General features: G+C 40.3%; 1 protein-coding gene across 12 annotated transcripts in view; it reads left to right on the forward strand.

Moving 5' to 3' along the window:
* Arpp21 (cAMP regulated phosphoprotein 21) overlaps positions 1 to 25,982 on the forward strand; it is a 172,894-nt gene that overhangs the window by 97,663 nt on the left and 49,249 nt on the right. For all 12 annotated transcript variants that reach the window (XM_070006564.1, XM_070006566.1, XM_070006567.1 and 9 more), the window contains 5 exons: positions 7,551 to 7,784; positions 15,238 to 15,416; positions 16,398 to 16,502; positions 18,051 to 18,311; positions 22,696 to 22,822. In XM_070006564.1, the coding sequence (XP_069862665.1) occupies positions 7,551 to 7,784; positions 15,238 to 15,416; positions 16,398 to 16,502; positions 18,051 to 18,311; positions 22,696 to 22,822 (906 nt within the window). The remainder of the gene's footprint in view (positions 1 to 7,550; positions 7,785 to 15,237; positions 15,417 to 16,397; positions 16,503 to 18,050; positions 18,312 to 22,695; positions 22,823 to 25,982) is intronic.

The following is a 25,982-nucleotide window of genomic DNA, read 5'->3' on the forward strand; positions in this document are numbered from 1 at the left end:
GTTCCATGTGCTGCTGAGAAAAACGTGTATTCTGATGCTGCTGGGTGAAATGTTCGGTAGATGTCTGTTAAGTCGAGTTGATCTATGCAGCTGTTTAGATCTGCAGTTTCTCTGTTGAGTTTTTGCCGAGTTGATCTATCTAGTGGGGAGAGTGGTGTGTTAAAATCCCCAACAATTAATGTTTGGATCTATATGGGATTTGAGGGAAAGTAGTGTTTCTTTGATAAATTTGGGTGCTCCATTGTTTGGCGAGTAGATATTTAGAATTGTAATATCCTCCTGAAGGAGAGATCCTTTAATTAGTATGTAGCGACCTTCTTTATCTCTTCTCACAAATTTTAATTTGAAGTCTATTTTATCTGATATTAGGATTGCAACTCCCGCCTGTTTATGGGGGCCGTTTGCTTGGTAGATTTTGTTCCAGCCTTTAACATTGAAAATGTGATTGTTTTTACGGGCAAGATGTGACTCCTGCAGGCAGCAGATAGAAGGGTCTTGTTTTTTAATCCAACTAGACAGTCTATGTCACTTAATTGGAGAGTTCAGTCCATTAACGTTAAGAGATAGGACTGAGAGGTGTTTGGGAGTTCCTGCCATGTTATCCACCTTCTTGGGGGCTGCAAAACCTGGGTTCTTCTTATGGTTCTTGGATTCTCAGTTTGGGTGCAGTTTCTTGGCCTTTATTGTGGTCTTGTTGGTTTTCTATGTGTAGGACATCTTTAAGAATCTTTTGTAGGGCTGGTTTGGTGGAGATGTATTGTTTCAATTTTTCTTTTCTATGGAAGGTTTTTATTTGGCCTTCAGTTATGAAGGAGAGTTTAGCTGGGTACAGTATTCTTGGTTGATAGTTGTTTGTTTTGGCATTTTTTTAAAAATTTATCCAAATTGTAGCAGTGTCTTTGACTTTAAATGAGCTGTTAGCCATGATGCAGATTTCTGTATGTTCTGGGTAGGAAAATGCTAGTTATATAGCTTAGTACATCCTTCTAGCCGTGTGCCTGTCTCAAGTTATTAAACTCTCTAGTACTCAGTTTCCTTATTTAAAAATAATGCAGACTATTGAAAAAGTGGAACTCGGACTCATTTCAGTAGTGTTTAATCACCTAAGTTCCTTTGCTTACATTTTCCCAGTAAAGTTTAAATTAGATGACTTTTGTGATTTATTCCATGCAGCCTCCTGAAAGACAATTATACTATTGGTAGGCTTATCTCTTACAGTAGCATAATGTTGGTGTGACAATGAGCATATGATTTTACTTATACATACCTGTGTCCTCATCTGAAATGTGATGATGAAAGTGTTGGGAAGGCTGAAAGTCTCAATATACCCCAAGCTATTCTTTCTCATCTTTCTTTATGCCATTTGATGTTTTCATTCCTTCCTAGCAAAAGGGAAAAAAATGACTCTAAGAGAGGTCTAGAGTGTCTGTGTTGATAGATGCAAGTATCCTTTTCTGTCCTCCTCATTTTTGTTAGTTGGTTGGTTGGTTGTGGTGTCCCTCTACCTCTCTTTTCTCAAAGGTGATAGTCTGAGATAAGTAATTGAAGTAGCATAACTGTTCCTGAGGAGATGAGGGTTAATGATCTAGTAGAACTATTCACTTGAAGCAGCTTGAAACTGATGGATAAAAGACATTTTATTGTCTCAGAAAAGCAGAATCACTGGCTTTGGCTAGACTGGGGAGTTCAGAACTCTGTATGACACGTATGTGCTGGTGGAGCACTCATGGGTCTAGAGTGATAGATAAATGAGACTCTGGTGCAGAACACTGTAGGGAAGGGAAAATTCTGATCAGAGTATGGATTGGGCAGCCTTGGATTAAAGACTTTCCTAGCCACACTCATTTTGGGTCTCATCATTCATGATGGTGGTCCTTTAACTTAATTGTGTCATAGACAGCTTCCTCCTGAGAAATAATGTCATATTTTCCTACATAGGAAGGAAATAAATAGCATTTAGTCAAGTCCCTAACAATGAACTCTGTGAAGAGTTACAGGTCGGCTCCTTCTTTCTTCTTGCTAGTTCCGTTCACTAGTTTGTTGAGCTTTGGGTTTCTTAATTTTAATTAATTGCTCTCCTACCCACTACTGAAGCAGCTGAAATCAAGTCAATCCAAATGCACTCTGGTACACTTGAGCTCTTGTAAACTAAGTAAGGTTAAATAGTTTGCAATCGTAACGTGCAGAAACCAAGTATCTTAAGTGGTGCACTTACAAATTCCAGCACACCAAAAGAGCTCTTAAGATTTTAAAACTAATCATCATTGTCTCCCATGTACTAATTCCCAGTCACTTCCTAAGCAAAGCTCTTTGGGAACTTTTAAAACCCTTCAAAACTGCTCAATTGCCATGTTCTTTAAAGGATGATTAGGGATCGTTAGGTACTTCAGACATTTTTTTTTTACTCCTAACTTAAGTGTCACCATCTGAAAGCTTGTCAAGGTGTAGGCATGGAAAGGGAAAAGGAAATTAAAGGAGATCACCATAGGATATCAAAAAAAACTTAAAAGTTTCCACAGGGATTGATGGAGTGATGCTCTAGCCTTGCTGCTATATACTTCAGAGCATCACAGTGTTCTGATGTCTTGCCTCTTTGTTCACAAGAGAATTACAAACTCTTTTTAAAGCCATGTCAGAAATCAAGTCTAGGGTGTGACATTTAAGCTACATTTCCTCCTTTTCTAATTACAGAGGTTCTAGCTTCAGTGGGATAATAGTGAAACTTGTTCTGTCTTCAAACGATGCTTTCCTTTATTTTCATTAAAAAGCCCCTTCTTAGATCTGAACAAATATCTGTGTGTGTGTGTGTGTGTGTGTGTGTGTGTGTGTGTGTGTGTGTGTGTGTGTGTGTGTGTGTGTTGGTATAGGGACTTGAATTCATGGCTTCTCACTCCTGCTTGGCTCTTTTGCTCGATTGGTGCTTTACCATTTGAGCCACATCTTCACTTCTTTTTTTTTCTTTTGCTTGTTAATTGAAGATAAGGGTCTCATGGACTTTTGTGTGCCCCAGATGGTTTTGACCATGATCATCAGATCTTGGTCTGTGGGTTAGGAAAAAGTACAGGCATGAGCCTCTGATGTTCCTAAGGCTCAAGCTGTCTGCCGGGCTCAGCACACATCTATGGAGAGCAATGATACCATTCCATTGTTCTTGAGAAGACTACTGGAATCCTAGTACACTGTGTGTAACTTCAGTGTTTTCTTAGAAACAGACATAAGGTTGAAAAATGGCAGCTATTTCTGCCTATACAATACTGCTTCAATTTTTGACAATCCCCCTCCCCCCCCCCCATTGTAGCCACACTCCCAAGGTTTCTGAGTCATTAATAAGCATGGAATGGCACCTGGATTTGTACAGTTTTAATAAGTTTCCAGTTAATAGCTGATGTTGTTTATAGGGCAAATACATTTTGAAAATAAAGTGCTCTGTAGTAATCAGATGTCCTGTTACTTTAACAATTGTAGGTGGCCTGATAAATTGTTTTATAGATATCATGGGTATTCTTGCTTTTCTTAAATTCCTTGTCTCCTTCCTAGAGTATTGTTAAATCCAGTATGATCCTACTTATCTTTCCACCACTTCATGATCTTGTTATGTTGATTATTGCATTTAGACACCCTGGATACTTTCTTTCTCCTGTAATTTCTACAGCTTTAAGTTAGTCTATGGAATAACCCTCTGAATATGGAAGGGTTTTTTTTTAACTATTAAGAAAAAAAAACCTCCTTGTGGAGGCAAAAATTGATGTTTTTTTTTTCTTGTTTCTTTCATTTTTTTTTTGTTTTTCCCAGTGACTAAGCTAAACAGGCAAGGAAAGCTTTATTCTAAGAATTGTAATAGGAACCAAGGTTATTATAGTAGGAAAGAGAGAACTCAACTCCACTGACTGAAAAAGTAGGGGTGCTTTTAAACACTGGGATAAGAAAGAAAGTTCTGGATGTTGTTGGGAAGGGAACTGGTCAGTGTGATTAGCAATATACCAGCATATTTGCTATGTAATAATTGAGGTAAGTTTCCCGCCTCCTCTTCCAAACTTGAAAATGTAGTATTATCTTTCTTAATAAGTGAGTTTTTCTGTGAATAATTTTGAATCAGTATTTCACAAGGTATGCATATATCAAAATGTCACATTGTATGATGTAAATCTATCACCTATACATACACATATACATATATATATGTATATATATATATATAAAATCTATCAAATGTCAATTATACCCTTAATGGGGCGGAAAGAAGAAAGAATGATATTACAGATGCCACAGCGTGGATGGGCCTTGAACGTTGTATTAACTCAAAGGAGCCATTCTCAATGGACCACATAATTTATGATTCATTTTATGTGAAATGTCTACAATAGACCCTATCTATTGAGTCAGAATTAAAAAATCAGAGTTTTCCTAGGATTAGAGTAGGGATTAAGATATGTGGGGATGACAATGAGGTCACACAGATTGCCTTCTGGGTTTCTAAAATGAGGTAGCACTGGTGGTTGTACAACTATGAGAATGTACTAAAAACCATTGGATTATATTATTTCAAAGGTTGAATTATATATGAAATATTCTTGACAAAGTTTCTGCAATAAACAAAAAAGTATATGAAATGAAAAAGCAGTTTTAAGTCTCAACCGTAAAAGGATTGTTTGATACCACTGTTTGACCAGTTGATCAAGGAGGAAAAAATGTAGGAGATTATAGTAACTATTTGATAAGCAGAGACCCCTAATCATACTCCACCACCCCCTCATCACTCTCCTCCTATGCTTCATCTTTCATTTTTTTCTTGTTCCTTCTTCATTTATTTGAAGACAATATGGCCTCAGGACAGCTTCATATTTAAAGTCTCCATATTTTAATCCTCTACATTTAAATTCCTGCCTAAGACACATACTTAAATGTAGGCCTAGAATCTCCTAGAATTTCTCTCCCATTTGGTTCTCCCTTAAATCACAGAGGGAGGGTTGAGCAGATAACAGAAATGTGAGTTTATAGTCTTCAGGCTTAGAGATAGGTCCCTGGAGTCTGGTTGCCTTGAAATAAAAGTACAAGTACCAATTTCTGCCCATCAGACCTGGGATTTTCCCTGTTCTAGTGATTACATTTTAATGATGGTTTCCAGGTCTTTAAGAAAGACCTGATAGGAGAGGGTCTTATCCTAAAATACATTAAAGCTCTGAGAAAAGAGAGGTCAGGGAGGGATTTGGTGTCTGAAAGAAACCTGTCTAACGCTTAGCCAAATGGGAGAACTTGTAACCAACTTCTTCCTAATTGCTCTGGCTTCAGTCTGGGGACTTGTGTTTTATGGAAGAATTTGCTGGAAGTTAAAGGTGCACCTGAAGAATACCTGAGGAGCAAAGCCTAAAGAGTGGCAGGGACTAGAACCAGCCCCTAGAAACTTTTCCCTGGCAGATTTCTGCTTCTCCTAGAGAGTCTGTCTTGGCTCCTCAGTTCTGCTCTGACCCTTCCTGGCTTTCCATTTCACTTTGTCTAGTGATTTCTTTCCTTTTTTCCATTTTCTGTTTTCTTTCTTGTGAGTTCACCTAAGTCTCTCCCTTTGCTCTGCCTTCTCTTCTTTTCTCCTCCCATCCTCTGTAGGGCCCAACTTCAACAGCATTCCACTGTGAGTAGCTTTGAATGTCTGCCTAGCATGTTCTAGAACTTTGCCCAGGCTTCGTTGTCCCTTAAATCGCAGAAAGTGGAATGGGATGAAGTGGAGTGGGGTGGGGTGGGGTGGGGGAGCAGCTATGACATTGTGGCTGACAGGCTTAGAGCATGGTCCCCAGAGTGAAGTTGTCACTGAGTGGGCATTGGAAAATCGGTTTAAGCTGTGTGGAGATCTGTTCTTATCTTCAGGATGAGGTTGCTGGGATAATCGTGATTAGCATAGTGCTTTTCTGTGGTCACACCTTTTATACTCTTGCCTTGACTGTCATTATATTCCTGAGCAAAGGAAAACAGAAATCTTTAACCCTCCATTCGTGAAATACTATAGTCTTCAAATATCAATGACAGTTTGTTTTAAATCTTTGAGCATTCCTCATTTGGAGCTGTTTATCATTTTTTTTCTAATACCCATTTTAAGAAGTCAAGAATTTCAGTAGAGCATGCTGCCGAGAGGTAAGTTAGGTGATCAACATTTGCAGTGTCCAGAGTTCAGCAGAAAGACCCATTTCTAAGGCCTGACTTCCTGTTTGCTGCTTAGCTGATATGCAAAGGAAGTGTGACTTCATATCTACCCTTGCAAGTGTTGAGATTTGAAGCCCAATTTAGTCTTTCTTCTTTTAACCTGTGAAAGGAAAACATTTATATTATCTCCTGTGCCTTCCTGTTGATGTTGCTAATTTCCCCCCAGGTTCCAGAGAAAAAATCTACTGTGAATCAGTAATTAATGACACCTATATAAAGCGAAAATTAACTCATTCTTTGGATCTGATTGTAACATTTCAATCTGTTTGCACCCCCTGCCCCCAGCCAGTTCCCTTCTTTGTTACCTGAGAGACACTCCATCTAACTGAAAGACTCACAAACACTGAAGGCACAGCCCTTGCTATTACTAACAATAATTTCAAATATATGAAATATAGTATTCCATGTGCCTTAAAATAAATAATGCCCACTTTTTCTTATATAGTTTATATGAGGTCTAATATTTGATTGTACACATCATTTTTATCTTTAATTTTTAATATCCAAACTCTACATTGCTCCATCTTTATACCAAAGGAAACTAATATTCAATAGTTCAAAGCTGTCCCTGCTCAGAAGATTAGAAAGAATCAAAGTCCAGATTTTTTTTTCATTTTCCCTTGACTTGTAATCTTCTGCATGCTCTCCTGAGACCTTAAAAGAGATGCTGTTTGATTTTTCTATTTGTTCTTTCTTGGGATAAAATATAGGTTGGTGTTAGAAGACTTGCCTAGTATTTGCAAGGCCTTAGGCTCCATCCCCAGAATTACCTGTTTCCCCTTTAAATGTGTTCACTTGAACATGCTATATGCTCAATAGGAAATTATCCAGTTGTCCTACTCACATAGGGGATAAAAAAGCTATTTCTACCCATGCCTCTCTGACATTTCATCATCTGGGTGTTAGGGAAACAGTACTTTGAAACATGTACATGGTCAGCATATCCTTAGATCCCTGCTTCAGCTGCAGTGTCTTAACTTCTGCACCCATTCCCACCCAATAAGGTCCATTTGTGGCCTTAATTACTTGAGGTATGGGAATTTACAGGTAGTGACTTCAGGGCTGTAAATTTCTGAACACCAATTTATCACTTAGTGGTATGTGAAGACAGTGAGACGGTGCTCATTTTCAGTCCTTCTTGTCCTCAAATTTTTAAAAACTATGGAGCAAAAATGCCTGTATAATGACAGCCCAAATATGGGAGAGTCTTTAGTTAACCTTGTCCTACAGTTCACCTGTCCAATTATTGAATCGATTGGTTATAGAAAAGCGAGCGTTTAGTCCCAGATCTTTTTGTCTCTCTGTTTGTCTGTGTTCTGAATGCCTGGTTGATTCCCACCTCCCTTTCTCTCTACCAGGTTCTGAGTCTTCCAGCAGTGCAGGCTCTTCGGGATCACTGTCCCGTACCCACGCCCCTCTCCAGAGCACACCCCTGGCCTCCACCTTGGCAACTGGATCCCCTGGCTGTTTGCCCTATGCAGAGAATGGAATAGGAGGCCAGGTCCCTCACAGCAGCACCAGCTACATCCTCCTTCCACTTGAAGCTGCCACAGGCATCCCTCCTGGAAGCCTCCTTCTTAATCCACATACAGGTTAGTCACCACCCATGTGAGCAGAGAAACAAAGATTATCAGAGGTTTTATTCTTGCATTTGGTATTTTTGAACTTGCAGGTGTGTTGTCTGAAAATTCCTGAATGGACACTGGTAAGGGGGGAGGGGGCGGTGAAGGACTGTTTTGTAGAATTTTATTATTGTTGTTTTATAGTAGAATTACATAGTAGAATTACAACTAGGTGAATGGGTGATTCTCAAACATCATCCTCTGGCTAGCATGTACCACATGAGAAGGAATCTGAACCAAAACTATTCCAGGACCTTGAGGCATCCTTGGAAACTCAGCAAGCTTTTAGCTAGAGAAGCTGCTTTTGCATCAACAGAATTCCATGCAGCAACTTCAGAAGGGATAAATAAGAAACAGTGGCACTGATAGCAAATCCACATGGATGGTAGGGATAAGGGTTTGGAAAACTGACCATGGTTTCATCCGTGGTGAGTGGCGATTGCCTCTTTAAATTTGCATTGTTCTGGTGGATCAGTGGGGTGTTATAGGAATTCCAATGGTCTTGGGACAGAGAGGCCCCAACATTAGCAAAGACATGGAGCAACTCTTGCTACATGAAAAAGTTCTCTGCAAGAGGTAATTTTACCTGAGCTCTCAAGTACCTCAGGTACGGAAGAAGAGGGTACTAGGAATAAATATAAGTCACAAACCCTCTGCAAAATCACAAGTTGGCTGTTCACAATGGAGGGCTCCTGTGCTAACATTTTGGATGTGTTAGCAAGGCTGTGGTAGAGGTCTTTGTTTGAGAAACTTGTCCTTGATAAGTTACTTCTTAAGTGGCCGTTATTAGTGACTGAAAAAGAAAATGAATTGTTTCAAAATAGATCTGAGGTTAAGCTTAGAACATTTCAACTCTTTTCTTCAATAAGCTAAGCTTGAAAATGCAAAACCGGATGAACATCTCATTCAAGTGATCTAACTCAATCTTCACACAGCTAGTGCTACTGCAATTAGGAAATTCAGAGAAACATGAAAATGATCAGAAAATAGTTACTTGAATAATTGCTACATTTTCATAAAACATATGGTACATTATCAAAGGATGGAGATGGAGATGATATGAATATGCCATAAACTTGAGGAAAACAGCACATATTCATTTTATTGAAAACCATTTGGAAGCTCCAGATTAGAAACTTCTAAGGAGGGTTTTTGGATGGCTTGTATTTTCTTTGGATTATTGCAGGTACCATAAAGGAAATTGGAAAAAGCTAGAAGCATATTCATCACTCTGGGCATCAATCTGTCTCTCTATTGGTTAAAACTCTTTTACTTTTAATTGAGATACAGGGCTCATAGAATGAATGCAAGCTATACATTCTTTTAAGTGGCTTGCTTTAAGCGAAATTACAGCATTTCAACCAAGCTCGGCAAACTATTTTTGGATATGATGCAGGAATATTATTGGCATGGTTGTGCATGTGTATGTGTATATTATCATTTATAATCTTGTTTACAGAGAAAAGAAGTAGAACACTGTTTGTGCCACATCCCAATTCTTCTTTATTGAATGGAGTCACTTAGAGCTGTTATCAAAATATCTCTCTTGAAAAAAGATCTCAACTAAGGGAAAGGATATAATAATACTGTTGCAGTTTTTCCAAGCACACATTTGTTTGATCTGACAAAGTCTACCCATTAAAATGTCCCAAAACCAGAAAGAAAACATATTCTTACATTTTATAGTATAGTTTAATTGTGGGATCCAAGAAATTATGTTTCCTTTTTCTGGAGTGTCCTTGTATTTCTAAATAGAAAATGTACACACATCTGTGTTTATAAGCATCTAATATGTATTATATAGATAGATAGATATAGATTTGCCTATGTATATCTGTGCACATTAATGTATATATCTAATTTCTCATATGACTTAATTTGTTATTCATCTCCTTTGATGTGTACTCATCTTTTACTGCACACACTGTCAACTAGAAACCATACCTCTTCCTCTTTCCTAGATAAACCTTCTGTCATGGACATGGAAAAAAAAATGTGTTGTTACATACCAAGAGCTTTGGTCTACTTTGATTTTCATATGCATTGTCCTCCGGTGTATTTCCTTGTTATTAGCACATTCATAACCCCTTCCATCTTTTGATCTTGTTTTACTTTATCATTTGCCTGCCCAATAGTGGATTAGACTTTTATGCACACTGTAAGTGCTTAATGATTGCATGTCACTGAAGTAGTATCTATACTCACTACAGATATTGGTCTGGAAAGTGGGGCAGTTTTCTGCCTAATGTCATCTATCTGGTTCACATATCAAATCTGATGACAGACTAAGACAAGCCATGTTTTGAAAATTCCACAGAGCTCCTAGTCACACATCTGTTGCATGAATTGGCAGTGAAACTTCCTTCATCAGCACCATTGACTTAGCTCTTCCTAAGTGTGATCAGTTGTTTGGCACACTGGAACAGACTCACCCACCTCTGCTTCTAAGATTTCTCCAGGACATTTAGCAGGTTTAGCTTTTGTCTTGGCCTTACCCTCTACATTCGGCCAACCCAAGTTTAACTCAGGACCTCATGATTATTCTTTATTTGCTCTTTAGCTATCTGGATGATGGGGCTGTGTGTCACAGTGTTTTATACAACATATTCATTCATGAAAGGCAAGTCTGGACTCTGGACTTGATTTTCCTCCAGTTCTCTTACACCAGTCTCCTTTTGGGAAATATTAGCAGAAAGTTCATCTTTTCTGGGCTATTTTCTGTTAACTCAGCATATCATAGAAATGCCAATAGGCAATCCCCACATACGAGTTAATAACCATCTGTGCTAGCTTGCCCTTTTGCTCTGCTTTTATCTTGCACAAATGCAGTTATGTTATGTGAGGGCTGGCCAGGGGCAAGGGCCACATTCTGAGGAACCTTTTACCACTGTTTTCTTTCAAGTGCTCCTGACGGGCTTCCATAATGCAATACCTTTGATTGCTGTCTGGATTGTTAGAATCTAGTTATCCAATGTGATTCCCCTTCCATTTTTCTTAACACTCTTATGGAATTATATCCTTTCCCAGCCCAAGTTAATCATTGCCTACTGCACACCCCATCATTTGCATATAACTTTGAAACACTAGAGAAGAAAATCTCTTTGTCCCATCCTTTCTGTTTCTCTCTGAATAATTACCTTTCTGTAAGGTAGATAACTGAAATACCTTCGTGTCAAGGTCATGTAACTACCTTGTTTCTTATGTGAATTATTTGTGAGACTCCTTGTTACCTGTACCTTTATAAGCTTCTAGGGGGAGAAGCCAAATTGAGTTAATTATTAATTAATTAATTTCATGTTTTGCTGGAATAAATAGCAGAACTGGCCACTATCATCCACATAATTTTTAGATGCTATCTAATACATTAAACACATTAACATGGACCATGTTAATGGAATAATTTTTCATCTGATTTCATATATTTAAGAATGACTGCTCAGCATTTAATCCATTAATCCCCTGTTTTGAACTCAGTGCACTCAAGTGCCCTGGCACATTTCATCTATGGTAGGCAGCACATGAAAGCCAGAAAGACCCAGGCCCAGGCACGTTTTTCCCTTCACTTCAATCTTTAGCAGCTGTTTTGCAAGCTAATTTCTTGTATTCAGTTGTAATTGTATCTGTATTTGTGTAAATCATAGAATACACAGAGCTAGTCACTACCTGATTTAAAGTCAAGCGGGAATAGATTGCAGATTTTGAACCTAGAAGAAACTTAATTTTTAAGATAGAAAACTAATTAAAACAATAAAAGATAGCTAAAATTAAATGTTGAGTAATAGGAAAAACAAGTGCCGAGAATATTAAGAACATTAAAAACAAGGTTGAGGAGACTTATTTGCTACTCTGTGAACCTATTCCTGGCACATTTACTTCCCATGGCAGCATGGTATCATTTGTTACGAAATATTATCTCTAATGGTTATTATATAATGTATAGAATTCAAAGTTTCTTGCTCTCTCTGTCTCTGTCTCTGTCTCTGTCTCTCTCTCTGTCTCTGTCTCTGTCTCTGTCTCTCTCTCTCTCTCACATACACACACACAAATATAGTCATAGTCAATCCAAGTGGTAATAACAGAGAATGATAAACTTCCTTTACAGTCCATAAAAGAACTGGCTCTTCTCTCCCTAGTGTTTACCTTGAGTCACCACACCCTCAGCATTTGCCTCACCATGCCCCACTTCATATTTGAAACATAATTCGCTGAAGAGCAGGACCCACACACACGAAGGGTAATCTTGGGACATTTTGCATTATTCACATCACCCACGGTGAGATAAGAGACATGTCTAGCCTTCCAATCACTTCCCTCCTGTACCCTCAGATGGATCACTATTCTGATGATCACTCTTCTGATTTCAACTGCAGGACATTATAGATCTCTTTGTGAGCAATTTTCTTTTCCATTATTTTTTCTTCCTATTTTTATCTTTATGAAGTGTACAGAAGAGTTGCCAGTTAGCAAATCAGTTTATGAATACAACGCATCTTGTTCAATGTCACCCCTTTCAATAGTCTCACCCATCCCTCCCTTAGCTACCCCTTCCTTCACTCTTCTGAATTTTGAAGGATATACGTTGGATTCTTGACTACATTCACCCCCTCTTCTCCTCAGTTTTCTACCCATCCCATTTCCCTTTGATCCCATCCCACCATCCCTCTTTCAAGTACCTGTTACCTGGTGTTTTATTTTGTTGAACTTTGGTTTTGCCTTTCAAAGGAATTATACTATCTGAGATCTCCCTTGGATCTACCATATTTCAGTTACATTTGTATATACTTGCATATTGCCCAATGTATTTACTTATCAGTTTATAAGCTAAGTCTAGCTTCCATATGTAAGGGAAAACAAGCGTCTTTTGTCTCTCTATGCCTGATTTACTTCATTTCACATAATATTTTCCAGGTCTTTCCATTTTTGTATAAGTGATAAGATACCATTCTTTCTAATGGGTGATTAAAATTTCATTGTGTATATATAAAATTCCATTATGTATGTATACCATATTTTCTAGATACATTCATCCATTGAAAACCATCTGGGCTAATTCTATACCTAAGTCAAGATACAATAAACATGGCTGTGCTGATGCTTTACTGTATCCTGGTTTGTAATCTTTTGGGTAAATGCCCAGTAGTGGAATTGCTGGATCATAGGGTAGTTCTATGTTGGTTTTTTTTTTTTTGTTATTGTTGCTCGTGGGGCCTGAACTCTGGGCCTAGGTACTGTCCCTCAGAACTTCAGCTCAAGGCTAGTGCCCTACCTCTTGAGCCACAGCACCACTTCTGGCTTTTTTTCTGCTTATGTGGTGCTGAGGAATTGAACCTAGGGCCTCATGCATGTTAGTCAAGCCACTGAGCCAACTTCTCAGCCCTATGTTTAATTTTTGAGGAACCTTCACACTGCTTTCCAGAGTGGTTGAACAAGTTCACATTCTCACCAACAGTGTATTAGGGTTCTGTTTGGGGCATAGCCTCACCAACATCTGTTATCCTTTGTTCTCTTGATATAATGGCTATACTAATTATGGTGATGTAGAAGCACAATGTTGTTTTGATTTGCATTAACTTTATGGCCAGAGATGTCTAGCATTTCTTGGTATGTCCATTGACCAGTTTTACCTCATCTTCTGAGAAGACTCTCTTTAGCTCATTAGTTTAGCTCCCATTTTCTAACAGTCTGTTCTTGTTTTGGAAGTATCATATCTACTTTATTTCTTAGAATAATGTTTCCTTTGAGTCAGGTTTTAGATCTTGCTCTCACCTACTCCTTTTTTTTTGTAATTTTCCTCAGATGATTGGTGAGCCTTGCTTTCTCTTCATATGTATTATTAGCTGTGAAGCCAGTCTTTTGTTCTGCCATCATATGTTTCAAGCTCTGGAAATGATGCTCCTGTAAGATCTGCATCTCCAAATGAGGCATGGGTTGAGGGGACTTGAATAGATGCTGTAGGAGAACTCCGAGTACAGTCTGCACCATCTCCGCAGTGCCCAGAGTGAGGAGGGGATCCTCCTCTAGAACATTCTGGGCCCCATTCTGGGAGCCCAACTCCTTCTAGGCCTTCTGCTCATGTTCCCAGAGAATATTCAGCTCATGGAGGAGCACTCTGTTCTCCCCCTCCAGCAGGGCTGCAGGAGCTCCAAAGAAGGGAAAAAAGGAAAAGACTCATAAATAGCTCCAGAGTTTACAGATCCATTTACGTGTGTTCTGATTCTACTAGTACTGAGTGTGATTCTACATTGAATCCTGTTCTTCACTTTGCTTGACCTCTCACGCACTGAGTAACAATTTTCAGTTGTGGTGTGATTGTTGTTGCCATGGTTCCTCGTTATGCCTACTTGGAGAATTCACTTAATGATGTGGTGCACTGAAAGGTGAATGAACTTTGGGGTCTTACTGATTCTTCCTGGTTCTCCACTTACTCTATGTATATATGTTGCCTGGTCTCTCTAAGCTCCAATTTAACTTCAATGACATGGAAAGGAGTGTACACATCTACGGAAGAGCTATGATTGTGTGTGTGTGTGAGGCACTTGACATATGGGAGACTGGTTCTCTTCTCCTTATTTACCCTTTCCCTCTCTCCCCTGCTGCCCTTCATTTTCTGCCATGTGGTCTCCTCTTCCTGAACCCTCTTGGGAGCATTCACTTCTTCTTCAGCAAAACAGGTAGCTGATTCCTTCTGTCCTCTCACCATCAGCCGAAATGATTGTTTTACAAATGATGAAAAACTGCTCAACTATAAAGCCACACTATCATTAGTGTGGCTTAACAACTATAGTTATAACAACTATATGTCATTTTTGCATAAGGCAAGATAAGCTCCTGACAAGACAGTTCTATGTTGAATTGATTACAGACCACTTTAAACTATAAACCCCTGTGCATCCCCAAAAGGGATGGACAGGTGGACACATTAAGTTCTTCTGTGCATGCACTTGTGAAACTGATAGTGGTTGTGAATTGGTGGCCAAGCAAAGTAAAAGCAACATCAATATATTGATAAATAACTTGTGGCTGAAGGTAGCTAGAGTTGTATAAATGAGAAGCAAGCACTCTCCCTTGGAGTATATTATTTTGCTGATGGCCATGAGGAGCAGGGCAGCAAAACATGGCTTCGTGAAGATTGCTTCTCCACTGGGTTCCACTGTTCACAGATACACTGAGTTTTGACATAGCTCTCTGAAGGTGGTGGGTTTATTTGCTGCTTTTTAAACTGCTGTGGGCTTATACTGACTTCTACTTTAATCTAGTTAGGATCAGAAAGCAGGAAAATCTTCACCGTAGTGCAGTCTCTGGAGCCTTGGATTCCCACAGCCCTGCCTCTTTAGGTGACTTTGGGAATATTAGTCTGAGGAGTTTCTTTCTGCCAGAGAGATTCTGAAACACTCATCCAGATCAGATTCTGATTCCATTGCAGGTCAACCCTTTGTGAATCCAGATGGAAGTCCTGCAATATACAACCCACCGGGCAGCCAGCAGCCCCTACGCAGCACAGTAGTGGGGCAACCCCCACAGCAGCCCCCACAACAGCCGTCACCTCAGCCGCAGCAGATGCAGCCGCCGCAGCCCCAGATGGCAGGCCCTCTGGTCACTCAGGTGAGCAGCTGTTGGACAAGAGACAGGGAAGCCTCTGAGAGAGGAAGTTTGCACAGTCTTCAGAAAAAATAGTGCATCAAAGATGGTGTATCAGGCTGGGAAGGTGGCTCAGCGGTAGAGTGCTTACCTTGCATGCATGTGGCCCTGGGTTCAATTCCTCAGCACCACATAAGCAGAAAAAGCCAGAAGTGGAGCTGTGGCTCAAGTGGTAGAGCGCTAGCCTTGAGCTGAAGAGCTGAGGGACAGCGCCCAGGCCCAGAGTTCAGGCTCCACAACTGGCAAAAAAAAAAAAAAAAAGATGGTGTATCATTGGCTACTCTCAGCTGCCAATCGAATTTCTTAAGTAAATCCTATCAAGCCTAGAATCTTTGGCTCCAGTGTGACAGAATGGTATCTGATCTTTAAGTGTAGATAGAACTGAATTCCCCATCCGGTGCATGTGCCTACAGGAAATAAAAAAGCCAGGACTGGTGAAAATTAGTCAGTGTTTTCTCAGGTCTCAATGCTGTGTTATGCCCAAGGAATGTTTGTCACGGTGACTGAACTCACAGTTCCATCCACTCCTCACCCTTTCCCATCGCAAATCAAATGCTTATGTCTGCAAAGAATCAGTAGTAAGTTTGTTATCAATGAGAAGAACAAAAGTCAGTTCTGAAATCCACTGGCTACTCTTTCCTGTGCTGTTGAGTAAGATATAGCGCTGTTCTCCCTTCCTAGGCCAGATACATATAACCACTAACATCCAACATACACCAATAACTTCTTAAAGATCAGATACGCTCATTCTGTGCAAATGAACGCTCCTCAGGGCTGTTGGGCTCTTAAGTACATGGCCTTTTCGTTTCTTGGGCAGCTGGTTTTCCTCTCCGGGTTGCACTGAACTACGGCACCCTTTAGAGACAGTAGTATTCATTCGAATGCATTCTACCTGCTGGTAGAATGCTGGTAGAATTACCTGATGGTCTTTTTTCCTTCCTTCAGTCTGTCCAGGGTCTGCAAGCCAGCTCCCAGTCCGTGCAATATCCTGCGGTGTCTTTTCCTCCACAGCATCTTCTGCCTATGTCTCCAACACAGCACTTTCCCATGGTACAGTTTTCTATATAGATGACTTTTCTGGACAGCGAGCATTTTCATTGGTCTTACTATATTTTGTGCAGATCTGGGTGATGCTATAGGGATGCTTCTGGGCTGACTGTGAAGGTGTGATGTGGAGGGGTGGGGGAGAGTATGTACGTGGAGGTCTCATTCCTAAACGTCTCATTTCTCCGCAGTCATCTGTCTGAAAGTGTTCAGTGTTTCTCTGTTCTGTAGCCTCTTTTGAGAGATTGATGCCCTCAGAGTTAGAAGTCAGAAGTCAGAACTTGGTGTGAGGGCTGAGGGGGGAATCTCCAAATTTGAGTCAATATCATAACTGCCAGCACCCTGTGCTACTGACGTAAATGCTCTTCTAGGACTCCAATCCTTAGTTTCCCTCCATTGCCTTGACTGTAGCAGGTCCTTCGGGGCAATACTGAAAGAATGGGCATTGCCCCTAAATGTAAGTGCAGGCCAGTGAACAAATGCACCCTACTGTAGGCATGTGATCACCTCAACCCACTGTGACACTTGTTCTGGCAGTTTTCAGCAACAGTGGCTTATAATGAAAATAGCCTTAAGCTTCTCATGCAGCATGCAGATCTGTGATTGCTGCTGAAAAGACGAGATAACTTCCTTCTGGGAAGCACACCAAGCCCATCTTATCTGCAGCATCATTCCCAAGAGCCTAAGCCCCCAGTGAAAAACAGATTAAATTGTTTCTGTAGAAAGAGGAAGATTAGAATGATCATGGTGCCCATTGGAAGGGTACTGTGACTCATACCTGTAAGATCAGTTATGCCAAAGACAGAGATTGGAAGGATCCCTGGGCAAGGAAGGACAGTCTGGGCAAAAAGTTAGCACGAAACTATCTTTTCTAAAAAAAGGAAAGTGTAGGGAAATGCATCTGTCATCCCTATGTGTGTTGAAGACTACAATCTGAGTCCAGCTCAGGCAAAAGTGTTAGACTCTAAAAGATAGCGTAAAAAGAGCTGGGGCCATGACTCAAGTGGTAGAAAGCCTGTTTAGCAACTGGAGCTCACAGATGAAAGAAAGACAGAAAGAAAGACAGACAGACAGAAAGAAAGACAGAAAGAAAGACAGAAAGAAAGAAAGAAAGAAAGAAAGAAAGAAAGAAAGAAAGAAAGAAAGAAAGAAAGAAAGAAAGAAAGAAAGAAAGAAAGAAAAAGAAAGAAAGAAAGAAAGAAAGAAAGAAAGAAAGAAAGAAAGAAAGAAAGAAAGAAAGAAAGAAAGAAAGGAAAGAAAGAAAGAAAGAAAGAAAGAAAGAAAGAAAGAAAGAAAGAAAGAAAGAAAGAAAGAAGAAAAAAGTGAGGGAAGGAAGAAGGAAGGAAAGAAGGAAGGAGGAAATTGAGGTCCAATTATGTAGCAGTTCTGATACACACTTGGGAGGGTTGAAGCATGAATGTCCATGTGACTCTTGCATTGCTTATTGTTTCCAATTTGAACCTTTCCTCTCCCAAATCTGTGTACCTCAGGTCTGCCTGCTCCCTCCTTTCCACACTGATGCTATTCTCTCCCCCTCTGTTTCATCCATGGCAGAGAGATGATGTAGCAGCCCAGTTCAACCAGCTGAGTCTAAGCAGGCAGTCCTCTGGAGAGACTCCGGAGCCACCATCCGGTCCTGTCTATCCACCCTCCCTCATGCCACAGCCAGCCCAGCAGCCAAGCTATGTCATTGCTTCAACAGGCCAGCAGCTTTCCACAGGGGGGTTCTCGGGCTCAGGCCCTCCCATCACCCAGCAGGTCCTTCAGGCCCCGCCCTCTCCACAAGGATTTGTGCACCAGCCTCCACCAGCACAGGTACGTGTGCTTTTATTCTCTCACCTGCACACTGGCTGACTTGCGGTGAATCCGTGCTGTTTTTCCTTGTAGCATATTGCCAGATCCACTGGTATTCCCCATCCCACAAACTGTTTCTCTTTCTGTTCCATGGAGTCTCACAGTCCTGGGTGTCAGCAAGTCAATTGGTTATAACAGATTCAACTGCCCACAGCACAAGGAAGGGGTGTGCCAAGCTGGTACAGAAGCCAGGAAAAGCATTGGCTTCCTTTGCTTGGCTCTTCCTGCCCTGGGGGACATTGAATACTCTCTTCCTGCTGCTCAGGAAATCTGGTGGGTTTTTTTTTTTATTTTTTTTGCTTCTTATCAATTCACAAGCATTTTCTGGAGCTAATCTGATGCTCCAGGCAAGCTCCTCTATGAATATAAAGAAGGAAGGTAAGCCAATATCCACTGTCCTTCCCTCTCCCCGAGGAGAGGCAGAACTCCCGCCTGCTCTCGCAGGTAGCCATTAATCATATTTAATTGACTTGAGCATGTAAGACACCACAGATCACTGATTTTTACTGTCTTTCCGAAGACCGATTATGTGTTACTGTTCGCCACTGAGCATCTCTGGTGCCCTCCTGGGTATCCCTCGCAGAATATTGGAAGTGATTACTGTCAAGATGTAAAATGCGCACAAGTGTCTCCTGGTCCATTTTCAAGGCACATATATCCCAAACAAATTCTGTCCTAATTATGAAGCACTGCAGAGGATGAGCTGTTTAAAGTGCAGTGTCGCCATCTTACCCTTTCTTTCATGGCCCCGACATCCTGAGTCAATTATTTTCTCTTCAAGCCACACAAAACCCTCTACCACACAATGATCTCCACTCAGTCGTTCATTTTATCTGGAATGATTAATTAACAGTTCCTCTTCAGTCATCACCTCGGGAATATTTCTTTCCTAGTGGGATTTAAGGACATGAATAAAATAATTTTAAGTTACAGGATGAAAGTGTTAAGTCATGCATTCGTTATTTTACTCTGAAATTAAATACTTTGTGTTTCACTATTGGAGAAAATATAGTTTTGATTTTTTTTTGGCCTAAAGAGCATCTATACCTCCGGATTGATTTCTGTGGTCAAGGAGAAAAGTGAGCAAAATACATAGTTGAAAACAATTTTTTTTAAAGTCATCTTCCAGGAATTTCAGTATCAGTTCACTGTAGAAACAAAGGCAATTCAGAACCCTGATATGCCTACCACAGAAATGCTTTCATTCTCTCTTCAGTGGATTTTTAAATGTAGAAAAAAGGGTGACAAAATGATGTGTGTGCATGGCTCATGATTGTCATGGACATTTCTGACTTCCTTTTTTAAAGAACCACAGACAGAATATGGGCAGAGCCCACAGTGACTTTCAATTTAGTAAACATTTTCAAATCTAGCTACTCAACTATAGAGCAATAAAAATAACTCAATTGAGATTCAGCCCCTGGATGTTTATGGAAATATTCTAACTTTATGCAGAAAATAACCTTCAAGTTCGGTTTCTTCTGCCCTGGTTGAGTTCTTTGAATGTCCATCAGAAAGGAATGCATAGGAGACACACAGAAGAGCAATTTAAAGAAAGGAAATGGCATCGGGCTGGGAAGGTGGCTCAATGGTAGAGTGCTTGCCTTGCATGCATGAGGCCCTGGGATCGATTCCTCAGCACCACATGGGCAAAAAAGAAAAAAGCCGGAAGTGGCGCTGTGGCTCAAGTGGTAGAGCATACGCCTTAAACTGAAGAGCTGAGGGACAGCGCCCAGGCCCAGAGTTCAGGCCCCACGACCGGACCCCCCCCCCAAAAAAAGAAAGGAAATAGCAGAAGGTTCTTTAATTTCTTTTTAAATATATAGTTTCTTTAATAAGTAAATATAGTTTCTTTTTTTTCCTTTATTTCTTTTCCTACCCTAAGCCAAGTATTTGAAGGTTCTTCCTATTTTAACATGATTGATTCAAAATGCACATTTCCTCCCTCTTAAATTGCCTTTACTCCTTTCTCCATTTCCATTTCAAGCCTTTCCATCATATCCTCTAAAAGACTGAGCCACTTTCCCATGGCTCATTCCTAAAATCCTAGCTACTGAGGAGGCTGAGATCTCAAGATCACTATTCAAAACCAGTGGGGCAGGAAAGTTTGTGAAACTCTTGCTTCCAATGAACCACCAAAAAGCCAGAAATGGAGCTATGTCTCAAGTGATAGAATACCAGACTTGAGCAAAAAACCTAAGGGTGAGTGCCTAGGCCCTGAATTCAAGCCTCAGTATTGGGACACACACACACACACACACACACACACACACACACACACACACACACACACACACACACACACACACACACAAAACTGAAAAGATTTATCTCAGTTCAACTTACATTCTTCATTTCTGAAGATGAAGATGGGCCAACTACTCATTTGTTTCTATGGTTAATAGCCATAATTCTGAAAAGCTGAGCATTAGTGTTGGTACAAGTGTCCAACCTCTGGAAGGAAAATAAAAGGATAGCTTTGAAAAAAACTTGCTAGCAGTTTTCAATTATTAATGTTCATCAGGCAATTCTTAAGTGTTTGACTTATATCATTCAACCCTTTAAAGCATTCATCTATGTTTCATATAGAATGTAAGAGGATAGACCAAGAATAGCAATCAAGTTCCTAAGCTTGTATTGAAACAAGACATGATATTTCCTAAACAAAGAAAATGCCGTTCTTTCTGAAAGATCTGTAAATAGAATGCAATTTAGATAATAGTTGTTCTTATTCCTAATCTTGATATGAATCACAGTAGTATTCTTTAATTGTATCCTAGTTTTCTGTAGCATAACCAAATCTATTTCTACTCCACAATTCTTTAGATGTTTTCCAGTTATAAATTGCTAAATAATAATTTATAACTGGAAAAATATAGTAAGTGAATTAGACTTATTATGAAATTTATAACAAGAAAGAAGTGGCAAGTCTAAATTACAATAAACAATGCATAAGACAAATTAGTCACCAGTTGCAAACACATGACGGTTTTAGACTTATTTAGCCCTTTACCCTGAATGTCTGCATTATGAAGAATTCAAAATTAGAATTCCTAATAAGTGCACAGAATTGCAAAATCATATAGCCACTCCAAATTGTATTCCTACTTTATTCAAAGACAGGGAAATAGGTTCCAAGTTTCCATAGCAAAAAGGAAAATAATTTCTTTACTTGCCACAAGCAAATAAAAAAATAAAATTGCCAAATAATTGGCCCATCATTTTACTCTATGCATGTAATAACACTTGTAAGCAGTTCTCGGAATTGCTTTAGTTTTCACTTTAGAGCAGATAATAGGAGAAAAGTCGAAGACACAAAGATAGAAGATAATTAATAAAGATCAGATCAAAAATAGCCTTTGGATAATGACTTGACATGGTCAAAGAAGTCTTCCCAGGTTGAGAAATATTTGATCTCAATGGCAGTAATTAGAATATCTTAATTCACTTGTAGTCGTTAGACAGTTTAAGAAGGTAGCATAAGCAACATCTTCATGTATTCCTCCTAATTTTATATTCAACATAAACGTGCTGGATACTGGTTATGTTCACATCACTCTGCAAAGTGTTTTGGTAGACTGTCAACAGGTATTGCGTTGCTCTTGAGTAGATCAGGAATGCATCAGGCTCATCACAAATGGTTCATCTCTGCTCTAGGTCATATCAGTTGGGTGGCTTAGGCAAGCTGAACTGACACACCTGAAGATGTAGGGCAGTTTGGTCAAGTAGAGTGTCTCTGGTCTCTATATGGGTTCTTTGACCTTCAGGAGAGCCTAGAATTTTACCTGGCTTCCCCTCCAGCAGGAATAGACATGGAAAGTCATAAGGTTCAGATTTGCAAAGCTCCGACATCACTTCTGCCTAATTGAATTGGTCAAAGTAGGTCACAGAACCAGGACATAGGCCAAGGATTCCTCTCACCTTATCACAAGAGAAGACTAGGTTCATAGAATGGGACATGTTCATGGTGGTCGTCTGTGTCCATCAGATGATACTCAAAGATGACAAAGGGATCTGTGGTGTTTGTTTGCATGTTTGTCTGTTTTGTGCTGGTACTGGAACTTGAACTCAGGGCCAGGGAGCTCTCTTTGAATATTTTCACTCAAGGCTGGCACTCTACCTCTGGAGCCACACCTCTACTGCCAGCATTTGGATAATTAATATGAGATAGGAATCTAACAGACTTTTTTGCCTGAGCTAGATGAACTGCGATCATCAGATCTCAGCCTCCTGTGTTGCTAGGATTCCAGGCTTGAGCCCACAGAACCTGGCTGATCATGGGTGAAAAAGAAGTTTCATTCAGGATAGTTCCCATCCCCTGCTTTTGCTTTCTCGTTTTCCACAGATGCCTGTATATTACTATCCATCTGGGCAGTACCCTACCTCAACTACACCACAGTACCGGCCCCTGGCCTCCGTTCAGTACAGTGCTCAGAGGGGTCAGCAGGTGCCACAGGCAGCCCAGCAAGCAGGTAAGTGGTGTCTGTTTCCTCTTTGGTCCTGCAGCTTTGTTATTTCTACTGGTGAATTTTGTAGCTCTAATTATTGACAAGTGCCCAAGCTGAGCAATTTAAGTCCGAGTTTCCCATATCCTGAGAAGCAGACACAGCATTTGATTAACGCTGAGTGGAAAAGTAACAGATATAAGAAGGAGGCAAAGCTGACAACAGCATCCCACACACGCGTGCTGAATGGTATCCATTAGTTGTTTTCACATCGTCCCAGCTTATTTTAAAGCAGACAGCCAACAACATCCCTATCTTCCTTGGTCACTTGGGGTTTTTCTTGTTGTTATTGTTGTTCTCTTTTCAATGTAAAAAAAAATGCATCCCCTGTTCTTAAGTCTGGGGAATGAAGTGAGGTTGTTTAGTACCATCCTGAAAAGTACTGTCTTTAGAAGGCTGAAGACAGTGCGGCTTATCTGTGGGACTCAAACTCCTGGCTCACTCTGAGGATGGCTGCAGCTCCTGCCCTGGCCGGCAGCGCTGCGCAGTGGGAAGGGGGGCCGATGCACTGTCCGAGAGTGAGTAGCAGGTCTCACAGTGAACCGGTCTCTTTCCCTGCTGTGCCACATCCTGATGGAATGCTGCCAGGCATCCCCCCAGCAGGGCTGAGAGACAGGTGCTAGGGAGAGTTCTCAATCACCACTCCTGCTGACCAAGCTGCCTGCGAACTGCTAATTGTCATGTTGAAGACGTCCTGTCTGGCTGGGACACGCTGCCTCCTGTAAGTAGGTCATGGGAAAGAGCATGTGCTCCTTCTGTAGCTCATGAATCCCTTCACTGGTTATATGTATACACCTGTGTAATATATACAGACACGGGTATGTGAAATATATATGATGTGTACCATTGTATAAGCTGTGAAGTCTATCCTTCATCTATTTATCTAGCATTGATCCTTGTCAATATTTAGCACCAATCCAGACACCCTAGAGTTGCTAGCAGTTTACCAGGTTGGAGGATTAAATTTCTCTGTATTGTAGGTTGCTATGTGTTTTTTCATTCATCTCATGACTTATTTCAGTTCTGTGGGGCAGAAAATTAGGGAAAACCTCAGTTGCCAGTCTGAGCTTTGTCTTGTTGAAACACAGCATTATTCAAGGCCTTCATACTTTTAGCAAAGTAAAAATTGCAAGAGTTATAGATTATGACTTATTTTTAGGGAAGCTTTTGACAATGTTTTTCTCTGATCAATGGGAACTATGTGGTCAGTGTAGTTGTATGCTATAGTAATGTGTTTGTCCTGTTCTGAACTGCCTGTCTAAGCTGTGAATGGTTGTTAACATGGTTACTTAAATACACATAGACCTTGGTTTAGAAGCAATGGAGAGACTGATCTTTTGTTTATACATGCATTTAAAAGAGGAGAGATGCTGATAAAGAATTGCAGTCATCTCCTTAGTATGTAGTTGTACTGTGTGACAGATTCCTAAGGAGACAGTTCAGTCCCCTAATAGGACATCAAAAAAAGGAAGCATGCTGGATTCTGTTTAAGCTGTGAGCTCTGCACACCTGTGTGAGGGACTCTGGAACATAGCTATTCTATTAAACAGGGCAGTAGAATTCAATGTAGAACAAGTCTAGGGTTCTCCATTCACCCCTATGTTGCTATTTCTCCTCTCCACTAAATTAGCTGATGACTGACAGCTCACAAGAAAACACATGTGTTTTTACTCTTTTTATAAATGACTGTGGGATGCAGAGACATACTCTTCCATCCCAGAGAGACCTAGCTGGATGTAATGACATTGCTTAGCAATCTGGTGGCTTTTCCCAGACTCACACATCACTGAGGAAATGCCACTCCCAAGGAGAGGTAATAACGTCATTGTAAGAACGCATTCTGTGGCAATACCAGGCTCAACACAGAGGCAAGGGCAGTGCATGTAGTGTTCAGGTCAGCATTGTCAGGCTGTGCAGGTGGAGGTGAGGAAAGTGATGATACAAGAACAATAGCTTCCTAGATATGACATCACTGGTATCCACAGGCACACTGAGGCCTTTGAGCTTTTGGTTTAGGGGATCATGACTCTGGATGTCATGTGTAAAATCCCAGCTGAGCATCCACTGCCGTGCTGAAACTATGAGGTATTTGGAAAGGCAGGTAGTATCTTGATCTTACAGAAAACATTACTCATGAAATCCAGAAAGCCTATCTTACATAGTGGCTCAACCAGTAAAACCTAGAGCTTCTATGCATTGTCAGAGATCCACTGTGTGAGGTAGTATTTGTTGTTGTTATGAGGTTTTTTAAAATTATTATAAAGGTGATGTACAGAGGGGTTACAGTTACTTAAGTCAGGTAATGAGTCACATTTTTTTAAATAAGTTTTTAAATTGTGAAAATACCGTACAGAGGGGTTACAATTAAATGAGCAAGGTAATGAGTACATTTCTTATGAAGCATTGTTACCTCCTCCTTTGTTTTCCCCTACCATCCCTGCCCTCCCATCTCCATGACTACACTCCCCAATCCCCTCCAAAGTTAGTATATGTTCTGAGACAAGCAGAAAAGGTCAGATAAGATGATGTTAGGTGAAATGAAACCCAAGATAAGGACACAAGTGTTTTTTTTTCTTTATTGCTATTGTTTCTAACATTTGTTTTTGAACAGTGTCACCTCTTCCCTCATTTTCTTCCAGTTTTTTTCCTTCCTCACCCCTCCCCCCCACAAGTTGTTAGCTTATTTTCAACATAGTATCTAGTGAGAGTACCACTGCTCCATTTGTTTGGGTTTTGTGCTGGTCCCAGTGCCTGAAGTCAGGGTTTCTTTTGCTAAGGTTAGAGCCCTACCACTTGAGCATAGTTTCTTTTACAGCATTTTGGTAGTTTATTGGAGGTAAGAGTCTCATAGCTTTTATAATTATCACATGTGTCTCCGTCTCTGTTTCTCTGTCTCTGTTTCTCTGACTCTGTCTGTCTCTGTCTGTCTGTCTGTCTCTTTCTTTCTCTCTCTCATATTCTCTTTGTGTGTGTATACTCTTCAGGAGCTTTACCAACCATCAATAAGGTATAGAGAACAAAGTCTCTAAGAGGAACAATCCCTCAAGTATCAGGTTCCAGAATATTACAGCAGTGAGATGCCAGTACCCAGCTCCAACAGGGATTTGTGTTTGTGGGCACAAGGAAC

Source organism: Dipodomys merriami, unplaced genomic scaffold, assembly GCF_024711535.1.
Source record: "Dipodomys merriami isolate MVZ:Mamm:240054 unplaced genomic scaffold, mDipMer1.0.p SCAF_7, whole genome shotgun sequence".
NCBI lineage: Eukaryota > Metazoa > Chordata > Mammalia > Rodentia > Heteromyidae > Dipodomys > Dipodomys merriami.